The sequence below is a fragment of the Molothrus aeneus genome, chromosome 4 (genome assembly GCF_037042795.1).
Source record: "Molothrus aeneus isolate 106 chromosome 4, BPBGC_Maene_1.0, whole genome shotgun sequence".
NCBI lineage: Eukaryota > Metazoa > Chordata > Aves > Passeriformes > Icteridae > Molothrus > Molothrus aeneus.
In genome coordinates, this window is record NC_089649.1 from 67,680,622 (window position 1) to 67,704,754 (window position 24,133).

The 24,133-nt window shown below is 41.1% G+C and overlaps 1 protein-coding gene across 7 annotated transcripts; it reads right to left on the minus strand.

The window, feature by feature from the left end:
- Nucleotides 1–692: 692 nt before the first annotated feature.
- Nucleotides 693–23,589, minus strand: ST3GAL5 (ST3 beta-galactoside alpha-2,3-sialyltransferase 5). 7 transcript variants are annotated; one of them, XM_066548751.1, is made up of 8 exons: nucleotides 23,467–23,588; nucleotides 12,216–12,327; nucleotides 10,399–10,513; nucleotides 9,948–10,019; nucleotides 8,155–8,498; nucleotides 6,565–6,751; nucleotides 4,478–4,636; nucleotides 693–3,298 (listed from the first exon to the last, which is right to left on the minus strand). In XM_066548751.1, exons 1-8 carry the CDS (start codon nucleotides 23,543–23,545, stop codon nucleotides 3,035–3,037), a joined length of 1,332 nt encoding a protein of 443 aa, XP_066404848.1. In that variant the 5' UTR covers nucleotides 23,546–23,588; the 3' UTR covers nucleotides 693–3,034. The 7 variants fall into 7 exon arrangements, with proteins under 7 accessions (XP_066404848.1, XP_066404850.1, XP_066404852.1 ...); XM_066548753.1 differs by having other exon boundaries at nucleotides 12,216–12,324; nucleotides 23,467–23,577; XM_066548755.1 differs by having other exon boundaries at nucleotides 12,206–12,327; nucleotides 23,467–23,573.
- Nucleotides 23,590–24,133: the final 544 nt, after the last annotated feature.

Genomic DNA, 24,133 nt, shown 5'->3' on the forward strand with positions numbered 1-24,133 from the left:
GCAGTCACCCTTTTTGGCACTTCCCCACTCCACAGCCAGGCAGATCTTCATGTCTCCTTGTGCAACTTCCTGCACAGGAACCATGAAAACATTCAGCACCAGAATAGATAAGGCATATCCCTGGCTGTGATAGCTCCTACAAAGAGAGTTACACAGAGGATTTCAATGCAGAACACATGGCTTTATCACAGCTCCCAAAATCTTTGAGACTTTTTAACCAAACACTATCAAGGCCTATTTACAAAGGATGCAGATTCTTTGCAAAGCATAAATCTGTGAAACAGTAACAGAACACACAGAGCTTTGTTCTTATCTCTTCCAGCAAGGCTGAGGCACAGATCAGAAGCTGCAGTGTTTAGTTTACACCATTGTAGGAGGCACACCCCTGATTTTAAGGCCAATGCTATAACCCAGTCCAAAATATTCTCATCCACATTAACTTCAAAATCTTGTAAGCCCACAATTTGGTCAGTGTTGAGAGGGTTTCCTCTCTTCCAAGCACCAGACAGATAATTCCACTGACAGGCATTAAAAAGGCATAAACTAACAGAGAAAAAGTTACCAGCTACCATCTCCCCTGTTTTGGGGTATGTGGGATTGCATCAAGACTTTCAACTGGATCAGCAAGACATGCAACATCCTTAAAAGAGGAGGAAGAACAGTTGGCAAACTGAGTGACAAATACATAAATAGAAAGTGGTTTCATCAGTTTATTGCTTTTTGCTGCCATTTCATGGAGTGTCAAGTCTGCACAGACTACCATGGAGAACAAGTTTTATCACAAGCCATAAAACAGGTAGGAAATCTAATCCTACATCCACACAGTTTGCAAATTTGACAGTAAATACAGCATCTCCAAAAAGCTATTGGCATTTACATTAATCAACTGATTATTTTTAAGTTGTTGAACAAAATGAAGTGGTGAGGGACCATGTGCTCAGAAATACAGACTTCTGGTGTACTCAAGACATCCTCCCAATACACACATTCTGAAATCTTCCAAAATTTCATTAATACTAAATGAAATTAATGTATTCAGCTTCCAGTTTAAATACCAGGAGAAAACAGTCACCACATTTTAATATATTAACTAAAGGACTATTTGTATAAAACTCTTCACACATGAAATATTTTCAAATTAAATAATATCATATACTTACAAAAAATAACAGACTAGAAATTTATTGCTAATATAAAAATTAATGTTTTTCATGGAAGAGAAGGCTAGATTAATATTATTGCTATGAACATAGTGCCAGAAACAAGAATTCCTGATTTTCAAATTTGTTCACCCCCCACAACTGACTTTAAAGGACCTGTAGACATGTGGGACTTAGGAAAGATGAGGTCCACAACTTTATTCGGTTATGGTTCATGATCTGATGTCCTTTTATTGCCTCTCAGTATAACACTGAGCATCAGTCTGCTGCTCCTGCATTCTAACATTATCATCCATTAGATCTGCTCTCCACAGAATAAAAACCCAAAACACAACCACCCCAACCTTGCATTTCCACATGAGTATTTTTAAAATGTGGAACTACAACTTCATTCATCTCTATGTCCATAACAAAGAAAAGTGGGAACATTCACCAGGTGAAGGGTCCATGACTAAGAACAGTATTTTTAGGCCAACCCTTGATTGATTTGCTGACAGGCTTCCACTGCCAAAGGAAGCTTTTTTCTCACACTGTAGATTGAGTAACACCAGTCCTCAGTGCAAACAGTCACACCTGATACTCTGCTAATAACAAAAACATAAAAACTTGCTTACACATCTGCACAGCCCAGTGCCTTTGCAGTGCACTGATTTCCACCCCCAAAAACATACATCTATAGCTTTCTTTTCTCTTTTTGTCTTTTAAATTTGTTGTTTTCAGCAGTTATCTACCTTGTTATAGATTATGCTACTTTCTTATAGTGATTTTCTTCTTAACTTAAACATTCACCCAATTACTGACTTGGGGAAAACCAACAACTCTACCTCTCCAATTAAATAGTCAATACTGGACTTCACAAGCATTGCAAACTATTAAGGTGACTATTAATATCTATAATTACTTAAGGATCATAAAATTAACCAGGGGAAATTGTAACCTAGTCACAGGCTTTAGAATTGCTAAATGATTGATACAAATGAGTGTTTTATAGAACCAGCAGTTCTCAAGTCACTCAAAAATAAATTTTAAAGAAGGGGCAGATTTTGTATTAATGCCACTTCATTAATTGGGGGAGCTGAACTCTGCTGCAAATCATCTAGTTAGAAACATTTAGGCAGGTCTTCAGGAATGGAAATGACAAATGACCTGGTTTGGGTTAAAGCCTCCTCCTGGCTAATTCCTCTTTAGAGTGCCCTGGGCCCGAATGTGCTTCACAAAGCAGGATTCTAACCCAAAACATTAATATATCAATGGTTTTCATATCAATCATGAACATCAAAGTACTTACTACTCAGTTGTTGCCACAACAATTCCTTTTCCTTCACTCCTACATTTGTCCTTCACCCCCCAAAAAATGTATTAGCAAAAGAATATAAGTATTTGAGGAGTAAATGCAATGCTCAAGTTCAGGACATGCAAGACTTGACAAGCATATGCTTTTCTTTTCATGGCATGCATGAAAAGGAGTCAATATACCAGGAACTGGATTAACAAAGACAGCAGATCAGGACAAAATAACTCTTGCACATTCTGTTAGACAATTCAGGCCAGCCATGTGTGTTCCATATACATTTGAAAACAAAAAACCTGCTTTTATTCAGACAACTTAAAATATTAAATACTTTAAATGGATGTCTTTCAACTCCAAGTTGAATTGACAAGATATTTACACAGCTATTCACAGAAATGTGCAAAGTAAAGTCTCACAGGGAAATTAATTTAGAAGTCTGACAACTTGAATGGGACATTAAAAAAGGCAGCAGGGATCCCGTGTCCATTTCAGGTACACTTTAAAGAACTAAAGAGAGGGAAAGGGTTGATCCAGCTGAACCTCTGGAAATGTAACAAATCCTATCCATGCTGCAAGTTGGTCACTAGCTGTCTTTGCTGCAGAATTCACAGTGTATCCCTCCAGTGAGGTCTTTGACCACTTTTTCTTTGATCAGTTTTTGCAGGAATTTTGTTTCACTTGTCACATTGTGCATAGTTTGTTCTTTCATGGCAGCCATGCAGAGGTTGTTGTAATAGTGCAAAGGTGTGCTGGGCTGATCCAGGTCATATCCAAATCCTGCTAAGCTCACTTCATCACATAAATGTGTGGCCAGAACAACTGCTGTGACCCCAATTGTAGGTACATTCTAAAAAGGGAGAAAAGTGAAATTTGCTCAGTTCAAACATATTTTCCTTTACTTTGTTTACAAACACTTTACACAATTTAATGACTTTGTCTATTCATTCCCTCTCCTCATTTAAAACTGAAATCAATTATAACTACAACTAGAAATCAATTAAATGATCAAATAAAACTAAAAACCCCAGGGCAAAATACTAAACAATTTAAGTATTTGGCTTTTGGCCGTCAACACTAATTTTCTTTTTCCTGTGGAAGCAAGATGCCCTATCACTGTGTAGTTAAACTGCAAGTGATCCTTCACTTCAAACAGTCAAACAACCTCTGACACAGAGTTAAACTTGACATAATGTACACTTATCTAATTCTTGAGCAACAACAGGCTCTCTAACAGTATTCTTCACAATATGACTTTTCACTAAACAACCTGTGAAAGAGGCAAATATACTACAATACCATTAAGATACTCAGCTTGGTATATGTTATTTTGATAAAGAAATGTGAGAAGATCCTTCAAATATTTGTGCAATAATCTTAAGTGCTTTCACATTTTGGTAAAGAGATGGTGGTTAGTATTTTTGTGGTTCAAGAGAACTAGTGACATTCAATTTCTCAAACATGCAATTAAAGTAACAAAAATGCAGTGTGTAATTAAACCAGGCAATTCATCACTCTGTACCACTGCTGAAGCAAAGGACATGGAGGGAGGAAATGCCCATCAGCTGCTCCTGAGCATTCTCTGGCATACACAGCAATTCCAGCAGCTGGAAGGCTGCTTCACACTGCCCTGGTTTCCAGGCTCTCTCTGCTTTCCCTGCAGCTGGAGACATCTGGCTACAGCTGATGGCTGGTTTAGCTTAACAGGGCTGTTTCTAACAGGCTTAACATACATCAAATGCATGTTTTTAAACACTGGAATGAGTTTATGTCTCACTGCATCTGAATGCCATTGCATGTCAGCATACAGGCAAAATACCTCGTCTAAAAAGATGAGCTGAAATCTGACATTGATTTTGCACAAGAAAATATAAGAGTTTTATGAAAGCACATTAATTTCCTAATTACCTGAAACCAGCTCTGCACAGAAACTGCACAGAGAAAGTAAAAAGCCCAAAACTTTTTTCAGCTTCTTCTTTTATTTACTTTGTATTTTACGGTCTCCTTTTGTTCAACGGAAACTTCTTACCTTATCCCAACCCCAGAACTTTGATCGAGGCTCAGGGAACTGTAAAATGTCCAAAGCTGTCTCTTTGATAACAACTGGATTCAGAATCCTAAACTGCTTTGATGTGAAAGGAATTTTCTCAGCAACCTCCTTCCAAAAGAAGAGTCGTGCCCACAGAGGCTAAGAGAAATAAAAAATCTAGTTCAGAGGGAAACTGAGACAAACACAGCATAGAAGTTACAGAATTCACCAGTAACCCTGAAAAATTTAGCAGTTTACAGCTAAGGTGCTTTGGAAATATCAGTGTAAAGATCAAATGACTGACCCAAAAGAGGAAGAACCTTTAAAGTACCTGGAATTGCAGAGAGCACAGTAGAGGGAATAGCTGTTTATTCTGAATACTTGACTGCACTTTGTGTTTATCAGTCAACATATTCACCAGCACCCATGGGTTCTTCATTTCTTTAAATACTGTTGCCTGCCCCAGCACAGCTGAGCAGGCAACAGTATTTAAAGAAATGGGGAAGGGAAGCACAGTTTCCCACAAACATTAACCAGGCATTCTGAAGCAAGCACCAGATTTAAAGCAATTGTACTCAAGCTCTGAAGTGAAGAGCTGTTGTTTGACAGCATCCACCTAGTGATAAATGCAACCCTTCAGAAGAGGATTTACACAGGACTCAGAATCCCAGACTCTGATCTCATGCCACTGCAGTCAGTCAGATGCCTGCTAATGGAAGAAGAAATATCACATCACACTAATTCTGCAAGTCTTTCCATGAAATGGGCAACATTAAGCAAATTAATTTAATTAAAAAATTAAACTGATCCAGCTCCAACATAGACCTGGTATTTTTTTTAATATGCTTTAAGGAACAACAGCTTGAACTGATCAAATACAGGTTGCAGTGCTCCTGTTTTCCCAATCGTGCTCTGGATCAGTTTTCTCAGTGCCAGTGCCTGCACAGAGAGCTGAGCTAACTGACAGGTGAGCATTTGAAGGAAGTAGGGCTGCAGCTCACAGAATCACAGAGCCACTGAAGTTAGACAGGGCCTCTGGAGATCACAAGGTCCAACTTCCCTGACCCAAGCAGATACCTTGAGGCAGATGCTCAAGATCATGTCTAGGTGATTTTAAGAAAGATGTCCATGGATATTCAACCTGACAAGTTTCCTCTTGTCCTATCACTGGGCACCACCGAAAAGAGCCTGGCTCCATCCCCTTTACATCCTCCCCTCAGATATTTATTTATGTACATTAATAAGATCCCCTCCAAGCCTTTTCTTCTCCAGGCTAAACACTCCCAGCTCTATCAGTCTTTCCTCATGGTAGAGATGCTCCAGTCCCTTAAGCATCTTCCTGACTCTTTGGTGTAGTAGTAGACAGTCATGGTCAAGATTAAACACACCTTCCCATATTGTACAAAACACAGAATTGAGAAAGGAATTTGGAGTACCTAAACTAGCAGAGATCAAACTGTTAAAAGACTTGACAGGCTGGCTTCTAAACCTGTCTCCGTAACTTTTACTTGTTGAAATTATCTGCCTGCAGATTAAAAGAGGTGGAAGCCACCACTTCACATTAATTTGGAAACACCAACCCCTTCCATCAGTTCCTTAGAAATCTCAGCACTTCTATAAATGTTTAGTGAAAAATAAGCAACCTCATAATTTAGGAACCTCAGACAAATGTTCAATTACACATTAATTCCATGTGCCCACTGTAGCAGTACAGACTTTAGCTGCTAAAAAAATGGACTAGCATTCAGAAATCTCATTTCTATTTTGGGCTCTGCAGACTTGGTCAAGTCACTTAAACCAAATGTGAAATGAATTCCACTTCAGCAAACGCTCAGTATGTCACGTAGCCTGGTGCAAACCACCAATATCTCCACAAAAAAAAAAAAAAGCAGTGTTACTGTCAGCATGGGGCTTCAACACAAATGCTGGTCCAACTGTAACTAGGAGACAGAGCTAAAAAAACCCACAAGGTTATATAAAAGATCCTCAGCATGATAAGCCAGGAAGTAACAGATAGTCAGGTTCTTTAAGCATTAGAAAAAAAACCAAACAAAAATACAGGTACGTGAGACTGTCACATTACATACCAAGGTTTCATTTTTTACCATGGCTTGAAGCCAGTTGAAATCAACTCCTTTAAACAGAACAGCCACAAACAAGCTTGCAGGAGGATACTCGTGCTCAGAAAGGGGGGCTCCTTCGGGGTACGTCATCCGAATCGTTGTTTTGTTACCAACATGATCCGCGTAGCCTTGAACTGGTGCATCATTTAACCTGGGGGAAAACAAACCCACAATGGAGGGGTATTAAATAAACAGGTTACAATCTCATTAGAGTATCAGACACTAAGCAAAAACTTGTTGTTTGGCCCACAGATTTTTAACAGAACAGACTATGGTGTTTTCACACAACCCACATGTTCTTGCCTCATGCACTTCTGCAACCCTTTTATCTTTGGGAGGAAGCCAATTCTATTTCTAGATTAAATGGCACAAATGCAGAATTTGGGAAAGAAAAGCTTGAAGAGTAAAGTGACTTAAGACAGCATTGCAGAACTTCATATGTCTTGCTTTGTGTCAATTCAAAGAGGCTTAGAAGTGGAAGAGGAAGAAAGCACATAGAAAGTTGCCTGTGTGATAACTTTTCACATATATATATTTATATATACACACACACTCACGAGTATTCCACACAAAAATTCATTCAAATTATCCCTCCAATGCAATGCATCCTGTGGGTTTATATCACTTCCACTTCACCAAAAAATTCAGATGCTGGCACACAGCTGACAAGAATGGAATCATTGCTCTGCATGAGCTAGTTCTGCAGAATAGCTCAAATCCTGCAAACTTTTCTACATCAAGAGAAAAATCACTTTCATCCTGCCATCCCTAACTTCAGAACACAGCTAATGCAAGTTCTCTGCCCCTCCACATGCTAATAAGATTTGTTTACCTTTGAATAAGGGCTATTGATTCAATGAAATATTTCCTTAATAAGATGAGCAAGCCTCAGTTTACAAAATAAGTTGAGAAAATGCTGGTATTAATTTTATTTGTGACTTTACATGATTCAAAACAAGGTGGTTCAAACTGTAATGTTCAGAAGGCACAAATACAGAGCATGTAATTCAGATGTCTGAGATGACAGCAATCAAAGAAAACAGTCACTGACCTCATAAAGATAAGGGAAGATAAGTGTGCTATAAAGTAGGTAAGCAAACTGTATACTGAAACACCAATTACTTTTTATTGTGTTTGAAATAGCTGTCATAAAAAAAATCTTTCAAAGAAGCGTCCAAACTAGCCATGGGAAAAAAGCAGAGGTGAGTCCTTAAATCCTGAAGTTTAAGATTTGAAAGCTTTAAAATATGAAGGGATAAACACAGTACTGTCTACTTGTTCATGATGTCACTAGTTTCTATCTAGTTTCTGTCCATGTGATTTTTGTACCTGAAGTCCACAAATAATTACACTGAATTCCTTTCCTGTAAGCATGACATTTTATTTTGCTCCTAAGATTTAAAATTCCACCAAGTCCTAAGTAAATTTCTCAAAAGCACTTTCAGAAACAGTGTTATAAGTTGCATCAGTGTTGGAGATATTTTCCCCTTAAAAAACAATGCTGGCTCAAAGTAATGAAGAAGTAGTTGGAGTCCTTAAACAGAAAGGACATACCTGATAACAATATCAAACTGATTCAATAAGTGACCCAGCTCTGATCCATGGAGAATTCCACCACTGCCAACAACAACACAGCGCTTACAGTGCTTTGACTTCAACTCTTCTGGTAAATCATGCTCAGGTAAGAGTTCAAGGAGATCTTTAAGTTTATCAGAGAACTTGTGAAATCCAAATGGAGGTTCATATTTAAATAAAGCTTCATCTTCATTCATATTTTTCCTTACAAAGGGAGATATGTCCATGCTGTATTTCTCTGCAAACAACTTCCTCATCTTCTTCTTGGCATAAGAAGGTCGGCACTGCTCCTGCAGCACAGCGCTGGCAAATTGCTGTGCCCTCTGAAACAAAACACACAGGATTCAGCCAGGAAAGCCAGCTGCAGGAAGGCACAAAGGCCTCAAACTGTGGGCCACCAGCTAACCACCAACAGTTTAGCAAACACAGGGGTTATAAAGAAAGCTTCAGTGTGGAAGTACAACAATTTGGAAGTATTTACTCAGATGTAGATATGAGCCAGTGCACAGTGAAAACCTGCAGAGGAATTCCTCTCCACTCTATCACTTAAATCTAGACATGACGTTTTCTAAAGAATATATTCAGGTAGCAGAAGTGCTAAGTGAAAATGAGCTGTTTGTACCAACAGCTCATTTGCAACACCAAATAAAAAAAAAACAACCTAGACATACTTCTAGCTGTCTAATTTAGCAGCAAGTGGATTTCCACTCTGCTCAACTGCATGACCTGAGTTCTGCTCTGAGATTCCACCAGAGACACATCCATTGGGTAAAAGTTCTGTGCAACAGCAGCTGGACTTGTTACTCACCAGAATGAAGCAACACTTCTTCTATAAATATTGCCAAAGTGCTAATGACTAAAAGGAATGCTAAGTGGGGGCGTTATGGGCCTTCTCTCGAAGACTAGTCATCAAAATAAGAGACTACAGTTCCATACTGCATAAAAAGATTAAAGTGACAGACAGAACTACACATTGATCCATCTCATATTACAAACAAAACACTATTAGTGCACGTTTTTAGAAATCTGTAGTGGCAAGCTGGTATCTGGTGTAAAAAGAGAAACAGCAAAGGCTCCTCTAGTGTAATTAAAAAAACCCATGAGCAAACACAGGAGTCAAAGACACAAGATTCAAATCTACTGCTAATTTAGTTCCCCTCTACTGTTAAGGAACAATAGTGTGTATCTGAAGGAGCAGGGAGGGAAGTTCTGCTGCTGGTTTTTTGGGGGCTTTTTTCTAACCAAGATTAACCTATAGAACTTCCTCTACCACCACATGAAGGTTTCTGCATGAACACCACTCTGGGCAAAGCATGACTGAACAACTTCACAATGTACTTTTTGAGATAGCAATAAATACAGTCCATGAAGCCTTCAGGTTTGCTTGGTTTAATGTGTTTGTTCTTCAGAATCAGGAATGTTATTGAAAAAATAAATAAGTCAAAGGAGAAAAAAGGGGAGGCAAAGAGGTTCAGAAGGGGAAAGATAAGCACTGGGGATGATGGCAAGTGGGGGAGGATGCACATGCAGTAATGCTAAGATTAGACTGTCTTAATGCAGGGTTTCTGCTAGAAGTTGCCTATTAGCATTGAGACATTCAAAGACAGAAATGTAACAGCCCTAAGGCAGGTAAGTTCTGTTATAAAGTGTAAATAGGATAAGTAGCAAAGGCTTCAATGGTGTCTGTTATACCTCTTTAAAAGCTGCATGCAAAACTGTAGCTAAAGAAAGTAGCTGCTACCTTGAATGAATAAATGAAATCATAGCTGTACCTTCTTGGACATTTGCCCTGTGATTCCAAAAACAGCTGAGCAACTACAAGGCAAAGCAGACTGGGAAACTGGCTTAGGTAAAAAAAGAAAAAAAAAGCCCTTTGGTTTAATATATTACTTTTGGGTGTTTTTAGTATGTGACTTTTCATTTGCATCAATGTTCTGATCACCAGTGTCATGTGCACTGACAAAATGGGATGATGACACGTCCATTTCAAATTTTAAAGCCACAGTTATCTAATTTTACCCCAAAAACTCAGTTTCTCTACGTGCTTCTGCTGTCATTTTACAAGAACAAAAAACAATGAGCATGAGATGAAGCAAAATACATTTCTGCTCAACAGATAATTCCAGCATTTTAGTTCTTTGTTGTAGAGCCCTGTAAGTCTTGTATTGTCAATTAATAACATTTTTTTTAATTAAATGAAAAAAAAAGCCAAAAAATACCAACCTTTACACGACCAAGGTCCACATATGGCATTTTTGTTCTGTCACATTCCTCAGGTTCAAGATGCAATTTGAGAATATAAAGGAAGCACCCTCCAAGCACAAACAGTGCAAGAATTCTAAAAAGCAGGACAGTGGGGGGTAGGAGAGAAAAACAAAAAAAATATTTTTTTCTGATGTTTAATCAACTATTAAATCAATATTTTTAAGCAAATTTAAGACAGTTGAACTTTATGTGAATATTTGCATTTGAATTCAAAAAACCCTTTTGCTTTGTTTACTTCAAGTCTTGTATAACTCTTCAAAGTTATCTGCACAAAAGTATGAACACATATAGATGCCTAGATAAGGAAAATGCCTGCCTCATATATTTTAAATGCATCTCTGATGAGTCAAACAATTCTCACATAATGAAACCAACAGTGACTTTTCTTTAGAGGTCATATCTTAGAAAACATTTCCATGCAAGCTGAAAAAAAGGCTGGAACTTCAAATTGGATGATTTTGGGCCAATGGCCACCACTGAAACAAAACTTTCAACTCAGTGGCAGGCCAGAATGAGGAACTCAGGTGCTCAGGATGAAAAGCCTTAGTTACTTACACCCCCAAAACATGCAGCAGAAAAAGACCAACCAACTTTAAAATTGAAGAACATAGACTACTCATATTTTTGATCTACTAATTTCTCATTCCTAAAGAGTAACACTGTTGATATCCAGAAAGTAACTTAGCTCATTTCATGTTTAAACCCATCTGAGGAATATTTACATCATTATTTGGTTAAAGTTGTGGTTCTTGCTCAAGTATGAAGTTTGAGCTTTCTTATTGATTTTCATTTCCTATTGTTTCCTAAGGATTAGATATTTGTTTAAATGTCTTTTAAAAATGTACAAGTTATTAAGTGCCCAATGCTTCTTGAAACTCTTTCAGATAAAGTTAATACAAATTTCCAAATTTTTTTTTTAAAAAGCTTGTACTATGTGAACTAATAGATGCAATTCCAGCACTCAGTGTACAGTACAGGCTGCAAAAAAGGTGACCACGGGAAAAGCAGGACTGTTCTCATATCTCACTTAACTAAATTACATTTTCCACTGAGAGGTGATCCAAGAGCTTCATTAGCATGTTAGGCAGCAGCCCCTGGAGATCAGCCAACAGGCAGAGAGCAGGAGATTCACAGCTGACAAATGAGGCTGGTTTTCCTCCAGAAGTTTATCAAATATCCCCAGATTCAGCTGGGGTTGCACCATTCAGGTTACATTCACCTGTGTATATGACAGTATGTCTCTGGGTTTTTTAGCTTTAAGACCTAAAAATTCAAATGGCATCACAGTAGTGAACATTTCAGGTATAAAATATGGTCCTGGATCTATGTGTGCACACACTTTTTAATTCTAATTTGATGTCAAGCTATAAACAAAGGAGTAGGATTTTTGATGTAGCATTCCAGAAGCCTTCATAACAAAATAACTACCTGAAAACACCTCCCCAGGATACCCACTCAATATCCACTGGCCTTCCATTCCCTCAGTTACCAGACTGTACAGAAGTCTCAGCATTGTTATTTATCTGTATGCAAAAAAGATTGGAAATGCTTGTGAGTGAAGTACTAGGATCTCACTTTGCCTTGGGAAGACAGGTACTACAACAAGTTATCCTGGCTTTCACAGTGTTTTCAGGAAAGCTGTGTGCTCAACCCTCCATTCACAGCCTGTGGCAATCCCATGCCTTGATTTCTGCATCCATTTTACAATTGCCCAGGCTGGGGGTAGGACAACTGTCCTCTGTGTAGCTGTGACAATGACACTTACTTGCGAGTACCTTTTAAAAACCAGCTTGGTCTTCTCATCTTCACGTGCAGCCACCTTACACCATTGCACAGGAGGTGAATGATCACTTTTCAGCTTCACAGAGTTACTGTCACTCAGCACTGCTGTAAAAAAGAAAGAAAAAGTGATCATAACTTTTGCTGAATTGAAGAAAAGTTCACAGGACACCCAGGGAGTGACAACTTCGTTTCCCAGAGAAGACTGTGATTCTTAGTTATGGTGCCAGGAATACTGAATTGCTCCTGAGCTCCTTGTGATCAAGAACTCACTCATTTCAGCTGCATCACCAAAATATGATTCTAAAAATGTTGCCAGGTCTTTGCATGCTTCATAAGCCTGAAGTCTAACATTTGCCAATTACATCAGTTACCATCAAACACTCTAAACAATATGCTCATGGTATTCAGGATCCCTGACTCAAAATCAAATCCCTGTGCTATGCCCCCCACTAGGCTTCAAGGATGCTCTCAGCATACAAAACCCATACAAGCCATCCTCAAAACAGAAGCCCATGTTTCAAATCACCTCCCCAGTTTCCCCAAAGCCAAACAAACATATCTCATCATCACTGCTCTGAATCTACCACTGACCTCTTCAGCAGCCCCAACAATGTGGCCAGCAACTTCAACAGCAGCCACCAGAGAGGGTGAGGAGGGAATTTCTTCCAGGCACACTGCAGGACCAGGAGGCTGCCAGCACCAGGGAAGCACAGCACAGCTCCCTGCAGAGAGCATGGGAGAACCCAGCAGGACAGCACAGTGCTCCCTCACAGATGGGCAGGGCACTGATCCTTAGCTGATAAGAAGCAACCTTGCTGCTCCCACAATTTCTATCAGCACGCTCCAATATTCATTTTGGGAAGAAAAATACAGGCTGGCACATCATCCTCTCCCAGGCTGCTGCCAGTAACCAAAGATGTGAGGATGGAATGCCCATGAAGAGCCCACCTGTATGAGCCTGCTGGTTTTCCCAGGGAGAAGGAACACAGGCAAGGGTTTTTCCTGTCCTCCCCACCCAAAGGAGCACTCCCTTTGATCAGCCAACCATGGAAAGGTGCAGCCTGCTCCTCCACAGGGGAGGATTTCAGCCCTGCTCCTTCCTTTGATCTCAGTACTTGACCCTCTCTGCTCTCCACTGCCAAGGTGTTCACCTCTTCTGTTCTCCTGCCAACAGCTCTGTCTCAAGAACTTCTATAAAAGAGCAAGACTAAGGGAAGGCTTTCCTCTAGGGATGATCTTCCCTCGTTCTCTTTTCATTGCTTATGGTGATATGACCCATTTGAACCAGCCTGTACAGCCACTTGAAAACACTGCTTGATTGGACAAACAACTGATGTTCTTAAACACCAGGATGAAGGAGCTGAGGAGACAGAAGTACCCCCACCAGATATCAAATCCAGACCACTGAAATGTCAAGGGTTTCTAATTCAGAAGATGATTCAAAGTCAGTCTCTTTGCACAGAGAGAAATTATTACTGATAATCACAGAGGAAGGTCAAATGCCAAAAAACCCGGTGAGGGTGGGACAAGGAGAGATAAAGATCAACAACAGCGTCTGAAGCCCTTTGAAGAGCAGGCAACAGTCAAGTCATGCTTTCAAGGTCACATGCAAACAATTACAACCCACAAACACAGCAAGGCAGGAAAACCCTAATGGTTTTTGCCAGCAGGAAACGTGATCACTTACCTCAAACACAAGTAACTTGGTTATTATGGTATCACTAAGAACCTCAAATTCCCCACCTGATAATTTACTAATTGCATAGACTCTGAGCTGTCACACCTATTTCCTGGCCTTTGTTCCAGCCCCTTTGAAATCTAGAATAAAATCTGAAGTCACTACCAACATGGTTGTCTTGAAAAGGGATAAACTGCAATTTAAAGGGTAAGTTACATCCCCCAGAATTCTAGCAGTTAAGCTGGAAATCAAATCCACCTCTTGTCTACCACACAACCTGTCAGGACACCAGGACACAGGACAAAACAGCAGGTCACAGGGAACCTATGAAGCCTTAATAGCTCCTCATTTACTCAGAGCAACACCTCATCTTAACTGGCTGAATCTATACTGCTGAATAAAACCAGCACTCGGGTGCAAGACTGGGTGTTGACACCACTACCCCAGTCATCCACATCAGTTTGCTCTCAGCTACTATTGGCAGCAAATCATTCAAGTTCACGTGGGTAAAGATGTAAAAAAATGTGTTACAAGGACCATATCCCAGGGCAAGTTATGGATCACAAACTTGAACTGCTCTACCTTGAGACATCCAGTGCCAGCCCAGCAGGACTGGTACTGTCACCTTTACAACACACATCCTTCCTGCCACACTACACAGAGAAGGCAACTCAGCAGCTCTCATGCAGTACCTGGACACTAACACAGCTCAGAGGTGACAGCAATCCACAGAGACACTGTCAGCATGCACAGGGAGCAGCCCCAGTTCATGGAGCAAGATCACACCAGCACCCAGCAGGAGCTGGGACCAGAGGGTGCTGCAGAGTGAACACAGCCTGCATGCCATGTGGAAGCTCCAGGACTGCCCCACGCAGCACAGAGAGGACATTCCATCAGATCAACTCAGAGGAGGCTGCCTCACACCAGCACAAACAGGAGGCACCCAGCACTGTTTGGGAAAGGGATGGGATCACTCACCAACACCAACGGCTCAGGGCAGGGATGTGAGCACAGAAAGCTGCTACAGCATAAAACAAGGCAGCAACTACATCTGTCAGCCCCACAGATCTCCACAAACACAGCTGGGGAGAAGCATGAAATGGGACCTTTTCAAAAATGAAAAAGCAGGAAACAAGCTTCACCTATTTTCAGGAGAGAACAATGCAGGTATTAATTCTTTCTCAGGTAAACAGAAAGAGGTAACTTGATCACAGGTCATAGGAACCCAGGTCAGAATGGATTTTGTGTAAAAGAATGAGTCAAACTTGGTACCAGGCTGCAAGAGATCTGAAAGACAAAGAAGGAACTGAAGAGGTGGAGGGTGATGAACACAGAAGGGAGTAAAACAAGAATACAAGACTGCAGTAAGTGCTATCAGAAAATGATCCCTGCCTCTGAGCAAAACAAATTCCAGTTGTTCCCTGATTCACTCATCATGGATGTGCAAAAAGAAACAATGAAACAGAGAATTTAATCACCTCAACACATCCTTTCCAAGTCCAACTCTTAGTATGCACAATGATTTTTTTTTGTTATATAAATGACATGATGTCAGTTTTCAATTCCTTTGCAACAGTTTACTTCAGTTTGATTTTTGTCAGTCATGATCATGACAGATGAGTCCCTTCTCAAACAAGTTGATATATATAGACCAATATAGACCAACACAAGTCAAAATGCATCTGTCCAGCACAGCTTTTTTTTTTTTTTTAATTATTCAGGGTTGGATCCTGCACCCTTATTCAAGTCAATGAGCCCTTTCACTGGCTGGAATGGTGCAAGACTGCCCAAAAGAGCAAGGTGGCAGTAACAAGCACCTTAGAGTGCACCTTTCCCACAGTCTGTCTGAATTAAAGTCTCTGAGTTTGCAGAGGAGGACCAAAGAGGTGTTGCATACAAACACCATTACATTCTTTCAGGAAGGGGCCCTGCTACTGTTGTTTTGAGAGCCATAAATGCAAATGTCTCAGTTTGTGGACAAAAGACAGCTCAGGAGTGTTGTGGTGTTACGACCACATTTTGCATTGACACTTTTATAGTTACTCATTGTGGTGTAATTAGTGAGGAATCAAGGGATTTAAATTTGTTTTATCTACTGAACTTAAGTGATCTGTGCAAAGCTGCTACAAGGCTAAATTGTCCATTAATACAATATACTCCAAAGCTTTTAGTGGTGTTATTCTTTTACTTTTGTCTCATTGTTATTCTTATGTAGACAACATTTCCACACTTGGAGTATTTCAGAAGCAATTCATTTAAGCCTTCAGGAAGTCTTTTAATGTGGGAATGCTAAAAGGCAGCATGTATCAAGTTGTACATCACCACTGCCACACTCTGGAAAATGCATTTCAGCACCTGGATTTACCCAAAGCCAAAGCCAAGGTGTCTCAGCAGGCATGGGGACAGGAGCAGACAGCCTGCACACGAGTGCAGGATGATGCACACACCTGCATCCTCACCACACTCCCATCCAACCCCAAAACCACAACCCCACACAGGTGATGCTTCCACTTTCTCCTCCCACAGTAGCACCAGAAGCAGTGGGAACACCCAGCTTTACAAGGCAGTCAATAGCAAGGCCCTGCTGCACAAAGCAGCCTTTGAAGTTCCTGTAACAAGATGAAGAAGCTTGCAGGGAAAGCCCCCAGAAAATGAAACCCAAAAGTCACACTTACATAAAGGAATTACAAATCATGAATGGTGGGGCTCCTGCAGGCATTAAAACAGAAATGAAAATTAATGCAAAAATACCCAAAAGCCACTTGCTGACTTCATGCCTCTTCCCCTAAATCAGAGACACATAAATTACTTGAACATATTTCCAAAATCAGTAAAGGATAAGACAAAAGCTACTTGGTTTTAAGCAACATTTGTTTCAAAAGAGAAACACAAAGTTTTAAAGCAGAGAAGGTGGTTTTTACACAAAAAACTTGAGCAAGACACTTTTAATTGAGATGTGGTAATTGTTCAATAATGAATTCTGTATGAATTTCCTGTTCTGTGACTTTTAAGCAAGACAAAAAAATCCCACAGATATACCACAAAACTGCATGCAAGAAGTTAGAAGAGAATAACTAAGAAAACTTTAACTACACATTAGTTTTGGACACATTTGGAGAAAACAAATGACAAAAAACTGACAACTCCAACATTAATGTCTGTGACTACTTGCAAGAGTTGGGCCCATGAAAAGATTACACATTTCAATCTATCCTCATTATTGACCAAATAGACAATTTATTAATTTTTATTAAGTTTTCAAAAATGATAAAGTATTTTAAGAGAATGCTATTAATTTATGTCAAAACATGAAAACCAGTTTGGTGACATTTACAGTTAGGATTGATTTGGTTTGCTTCTGCAGGACTGAAATCCACAGCAATCAAAATGTAAGGGCTGAGACATTAAAAAAGGGAATGAAAGGAATGACTAATTAGGTGGCAGGTTTTTGGCTTATGCTTCAAAGCCAGTCACTAAGCAGATTCTCAGATGCTAGCTAAGAATATGAAAAATGTGGAATTCTCCATTGTCTGCTCTACTTTAAGTCCATCATTACAAAATTGATTCAAAAATCAGTATAAAATTTTCCCAATTCTTTCCTACATCCATCCCACAATCAGTTCAAGTCTCTTGAATTGGCAAACCAGTCTTGATTCAGGGAATTTTGAAGCAATAGGATTTTTGTCAATGAATACAACTGCTAATCATCAATTCTAATATTGGAAAGAACAAAATAACTTAACTGATGAGTAAACACTGTGTCTTACCAGTTTACCTACAGTAGCATGGGAGGCCCACAAATCCCCCAAGGTTTCCCTACTCAGGGACTCTCCCTATCAAAGCATGATACCTTCAGATCCTTACCATGCTTTCAAACATCATCATCTCTTCATTGGAAACAATAAACCATAAACAAGAAATTTCACAAATAACCTCTATCTGTTTATATAAAACACGATAGACAAATATTCTTAAACCAACAGTGGATCAAGCCTCATCTCAATAACAATTAGGTGTGAACTGCAAAGAAAAAAATGCTGAAGCTAATGAGAGTTACTTGTGCACCCCATTATACACAAAGGACTCCACAGCTACAAGAGCTGTGCAGTTAAACTGCTGCCAAGGTATTTTTATCCATCCAAAACACAAAGTATTTCTTAATACAAAAACAATTTGGAAACATATTCTCCTGTGACATGAAGGATTTGTTATTACAAAACAAGCAATCTGGAAAATAAAAGAACATCCTCTAGCAAGAGGCACTCCAGAAAGTGCAGTGAGTAAAGGACTGCCTGGCTTTCATGGAATCAAGAATCATCCAGTTCCAACCCCCTGCCATGGGCAGGGACACCTTGCACTGTCCCAGGCTGCTCCAAGCCCCTTCCAACCTGGCCTTGGACACTTCCAGGGATCCAGGGGCAGCCACAGCTTCTCTGGGAAACCTGCTCCCAGAGAACACCACCACCCTCTGAATATTCACACTTCTTCCTAATACCCAGTCTAACCCTGCCCTCTGTCAGTTTGAAGTCATTCCCACTTGCCCTGCCACTCTGTGCCCTTTTCCAAAGACCAGGTCATGTCCAGCCTCTCACCCACCAGCACCCCCAAATCCTTCTCCTCAGGGCTAATCCCAATCCAGTCTCTGCTCAGCCTGGATTTGTGCTTGGGATTGCCCTGGCACAGGTGCAAGACCTCAATGGACTTCATGAGGTTAACATGAGGTTAATCATCCAATGATTTCTGCAGAAATAAATCCAAATTTTTCAGCTGATTTTTAAACACAGGTTTGAGAGATCAGAAAAGCTAACAACCTGCCCACATGTTGAAATTGAATTTAAAATCTATACAAGGAAAGTAAAAAGCCTTTCATCTGGATGGCCCCATTTGCCCATATTCAGAAAATACTCAGGAAAAGTGGGGAAAGAAATACAGACAAGTTATCCCAAAGGAAATGTGTCTGATTGGAAAATCTCCTCCTATGACACAGTGAATGCAGAAATACCTTCTTAAAGGATTTTATGTTCAATGGTGCATGACGAAAATCCTCTAAAATCACCAGCATGAGGGAAAATTCCAGTGATATTAATGATCCAAAGGAGACTTACTAGGAACATGCTAAAGCATGAGACTTTTGTGTCATGATTTGTAGCAGTATGTTCACTCTTGGATGTTTATCTTCAAATAATTTCCTGATCACCATCCTACCACTTCCTATCACAAGACATAATGAGAGCATCCAGGGAGCTGTGGCAGATTAGGGACTGACATCTCACCACAGGAAAAACATGAAGCTAAATTTAAAAATTAGAGACTTCTGCCAATTATTTCTTCATCTACCACTAAATAAATACCACAGTAAAGTTGGCATTTTGACATTTAGGCACTTGAGAAACTTTCCTTGAATATTATCTGCTTAGTGCCTATTACTACTGAATGAAAAAAGCATTTGTTTTCATGAACAGAATCAGTGGTTTTGGTTAATTGAAGAATACATCTGTGATAGCAGAAAAAAAGTTTAGCCTATAAAATGGTTATAAGCACCTACAACAGGCATCTTACAAAATGAACTTTGTCTGGAAAGGCCTTTTTATCAGACAATAAGAATTTAAAACAATGCTATCTGTACGAGCTGCAGTTCATTTGGTCAAGATCTGTCTCCTCAGAAAATGAGAACTTATTACTGAACCCTATTTGTGTGGACATAATTGGTAAAAAGCGAAACAAGGAGCAAATGAGAATTTCAGAGCAGTTGACAGAAACTGTCAAAGGCACCAACAGGATGACAGATGAAAATTATTTTTCCTGGAGGCAGGAATATCACAAAGCAATCTTAGTGTCCTAGAGGTATGATGATTTTTCAAGCCTTGCCTTGTGACACTCTACTTGTGTTTTCTTCTAATTGTTTAATGGGTCACTCCTACATCCTCTTTGCAACATCGACCAGCAACTCATAAAGTCATTAACAACCTTACATAATTGTGTCTACTTGAGCACTCTTTTCCTTTAGGAAGGATACACATAGTTAGGCTACACTTTGCTGTTAACCTTGGGTCATCCAGCTAGAACATCAAAAGAAATGGTTTCAGCTCAAATACAGCCCAATTATCAGCTTAACTAGAGATACTCAGAGTGTAACACCATCACTGCCTCTCAGCATCATTCACAGGAAACCTTTTGGACATTAGCAGTCCAAAATAATCAAAACAGTCCTGCTAAAATAATATTATAGGGAAAGAACTCTTACTGAGGTTCTAAATGACAGCTCAATGTTCAAAATAGAGATATTCTCTTAATTTCACATCTTAGCACCCTCTTCTCTTTGCAGGCTTTTCTCTGAAACCTCCTTCAGGTGCTCTCAAGTGAGTAACAGCAAAAAAACCCATAAAACATAAACACAAGAAACATCACCAAGATGTGCTTCAACACTTAAGCAGGCTGCTGATGCTTTGTGACAGACAAAAGCAGCATCTGAATATGGAATTTTTCTGATTCACAAGTGAGCCACAGAAAGTCAGTGTCCCAGCCAAGCAGGAAGAAATGGGTAACTTAAAACCCAGAAATCCCAAAAAACCCAAAATTGCCATGGGATACCACAGTCCCCAATTCCCAAAAATCCTAAAATTCCCGTTGGGATGCCAGAGTCCCCCATTCCCAAAAAAACCAGAAATCCCAAAAAACCCAGAATTGCCATGGGATACCACAGTCCCCAATTCCCAAAAATCCCAAAATTCCCGTTGGGATGCCAGAGTCCCCCATTCCCAAAAAACCCAGAAATCCCAAAAAACCCAAAATTGCCGTGGGATACCACAGTTCCCAAAAATCCCGACATTCCCTTTGGGATACTGGAGTCGCCCATTCTCAAAAATCCCAAAATTCCCGTTGGGATGCCAGAGTCCCCCATTCCCAAAAAACCCAGAAATCCCAAAAAACCCAGAATTGCCATGGGATACCACAGTCTCCAATTCCCAAAAATCCCGAAATTCCCTTTGGGATACTGGAGTCGCCCATTCCCAAAAATCCCAAAATTCCCGTTGGGATGCCAGAGTCCCCCATTCCCAAAAAACCCAAAAATCCCAAAAAACCCAAAATTGCCAAGAGTATTGCTGTTGTGAACAGTGTGCTATTAAACATTTAAGTGTCCTTCTTACAAGGGAAGCTTCTAGACAGGAGCAAGAAACAGTGGCCTGCCTGCTTGGGATGCTCAGAGCCTGATATCAGCCACCCCTCAGCATGTGCTGAAGCCCACAGACACACACAGTGAATGAGCTGCAGTGTGACAGCATTTTGCTACCCAAAATTGCCCCTCTGCACATCTCCTCTTCCTCATCCTCCTCCCCAGACCCACACTTGAGGAAGCCCTGCACCACTCCAGCACCTGGAGGGAGAGCCACACCAGCCAGGAAGAAAGCACAGTGCACCAGGACATCTCATCTTGCACGAGTGGAAGAGATTTCTGAGCCCCTGCAAGGAAGCCAAAACAAATTGGGTCTTTCCCCTTACATGGGAAGTTTGAGGGAAAAAATCTTTCCTAAAAGAAATGGTCTGAAAAGGCAGGGCAGAGCTTTAATCTTTACTGGGCTAAGGAAACAGCAGACTTAACACAGCCAAGATGTTTCATATGACATCTGAATTATGCAGCAGAATAGCCCCAAAAAACTGGTGATTACGAAACAATGTCAATATTACAGCAGCATTTTTACCACACTATCATCTAACATTCCAAGACATGATAGTAAAATCACACTTGAGCTTGCAGAAGCTAGAGAGGAGATGCCAAAAGCAGAAAATAAAAAAGAAAAGGCAGAAAATAAAATTGCAATACAGCAAAAAACATTGCTGTAAACAATTTTAATGCTTAAGCTCTGAACTTCAGGAGACCTAACAGGCTGCAGAGAGTGCTGATGGGATGGGTAAAGGAAGAGCCTCTCCCAAGGGGAACAGAGAGCTTGGCTTGTCCAGCTTTGCAAAACAAGAACTGAGAGTTCGTCCTTAGATACAACAAACATGTAAATACCAAAGCCAAAACAAAACCTTTCAAACAAAATCATAATGTTAGCCCACAGGAAAAAGTGGACATAAACAAAGAGGGACTACTGGCAAAAGATTCCTGAGCAGCAAAGGAACAGCCTTGCCATAGGAGTAATGGAAAATAACAGACTACAAATATTTTAAGGAAGTCTTTAATAATTAATGAATGACATTATCAGTGAGAGCTGCTTGTGACAGGAAGACTCCTCCATAATCCTGAAGTCCTGTGTCCTGCTGGTTTTGAAGCACTGGATGTGCCTGCAGGGGATGCTTTAACCTGTTCTGTTACAGCAAGTTCCATTCAGACTTACACAGAATTTGAAAATTACACCATGACAAGTTTGAATCATTGTCTGGGTCTTTTTCGGTTATTTAGCCTTGATTATACCTCAGGAACTACTGAAGTGTTCCAGGGCTTCTTAATCTAAACAAACAACCTACCCACCAAATGCTCCAACTCTGCAGCAGTCTTGGCACGCTTCACATCTGATGTATGCAAAGCAAACAAAATTGAACATTTTTAGCCCATTCTCCTGGGTAAAAGGAAGTTTCTGCTACCACACTTTGGCCAAATGATTGACAGGCAGTTAAGAGCAGGATGTAGGAAGACAATCTGCTGGAACTCTATGGAAGGAAGGATGCTAAACCTCAAAAAGTTGCAGGAAACCAGAGGAGGGATGAGCTCATTTCTCATCATCCCCACGGAAGCAGACAATGCACCAAAATGCTTTTGTGACCTAACTCTCCAGCTGCATTTTGACCCCTGAAAAGAAATTCCCTGAGTTTGGATAGCTCAAGGTTTCCTGCTGCATGATGCAAAAGGGAGATAGCAACCTCACTGCAGCATAACAGATGGAATGACAGAGTCTGCATGGAAAACACCCCCTCTGAACCGAGTCTGCACAGTCCCATTGTCAGCTGCAGTTTAAAAATATATATCCACTTCAGAAGCATAAAAGAGCATTTATCTTAATGAGTTTTCTTTAGGGAAATAATGAATATACATCTTTATCTACCCTTTTCCCTAGAATGATACAAAGCCAGTCATTTTCCACCGCAGAGCTATTTACATCCAGTAATTTAAAGAACATTTCCTAATCATTTCCCTAACTAAAGAGAGCTGCAGAATAAACATCCCTCCTCCAGCAGCCTTACAGTTTGATCTTACTTACTGAAATAGAAAAAATAGATACAAAAAAATCTCAGCACAAAGGGGGAAAAAAAGGAAACTCTTTTTCGTGAGTGGCGCTGAAGCAAACAGAAAGGTTTTGGCAGTAACAGCAGAAGCCGTATCTGGTTTGCATTCACATCACTCCAAGCATGAAATACAGAATCCCTCACAAAACGCCTGTCGGAACCCGCAGAGAAGCAGAAGCCTATAAATTTTATTCCAGAGGAACAACTCAAGCCAGCCGCAGCCAACATATCCTCTCCCTCCAGCTCAAGGCAAACCCGCCTTCCACCGCCCATCTGCTCCAGAACTCGCAGCCCGCACCTCCCCATCCCCGCTGCTCCCTGCCTGGAAGGGAGGGAGAGACCTGGAAGCTCCGGCGCGGGCGGTGGGGCACATCCTGCCGACTGCTCCGGCCCGAGCCCGCAGGCCCGGCGCCGCTGCATGGGCCTGGGCCGGCGCCGTCCCCGCTGCGGTGCCGCGGGCGGTGCGGGCGGCGCTCGGCGGCCCCGGCGCTCTGAGGCGCGGGCGCGGCGCGGCCCCGCCGCAGGTAGCGGAGCCGGCGCGCGGCGGGGGCGGCACGTGGCGGAGCGCAGCCAATGGGGGCCGAGCGCGGCGCCGCGCGGGGCGGGGGCGCCGCCCGCGCTGAGGGGATGCGGGAGGGCCGCGGCCCCCGCCCCGCAGCTTCTGTGCGGTGGCCGTGTGACAAATAAGCGCTTTCTTCACCTTTTCTCCCCCCGCAATAAATCGTGGGCTTGGGGGTTTTTCCCACACACACACACAGCCCCCCAGCCAAGAGACCCGCGCCCGCTGCCCCTTCCTCATGTCCGCCCCCTCCTCATGCCCGCCCTTTCATTTCGCTGCCGGTGCCTTCACTCGCCCTCTGCGGAAAAACGAGGTCGATCCCCTCAAGTTACAGCGTTTGAGCTGTTTTTATTGTGCCGTGTACTCCCAGGAGCTTTGGTGCGTTGGGGCTTTCAGGCCTCTCCGCAGCTGTTTTAGGGAATCCTCATTTCTGTGACCCGACGCGCCGC

Excerpts from the sequence above, each read along its gene's own strand:
- ST3GAL5 (XM_066548751.1), bottom strand. The coding sequence starts at position 23,545 with ATGCAGCGGCGCCGGGCCTGCGGGCTCGGGCCGGAGCAGTCGGCAGGA. Across the intron at positions 10,514-12,215 it reads ACCAAGCTGGTTTTTAAAAG|AATTCTTGCACTGTTTGTGC; the intron begins GTACTCGCAAGT and ends CCTGCTTTTTAG. Across the intron at positions 3,299-4,477 it reads AGTTCTGGGGTTGGGATAAG|AATGTACCTACAATTGGGGT; the intron begins GTAAGAAGTTTC and ends CTCCCTTTTTAG.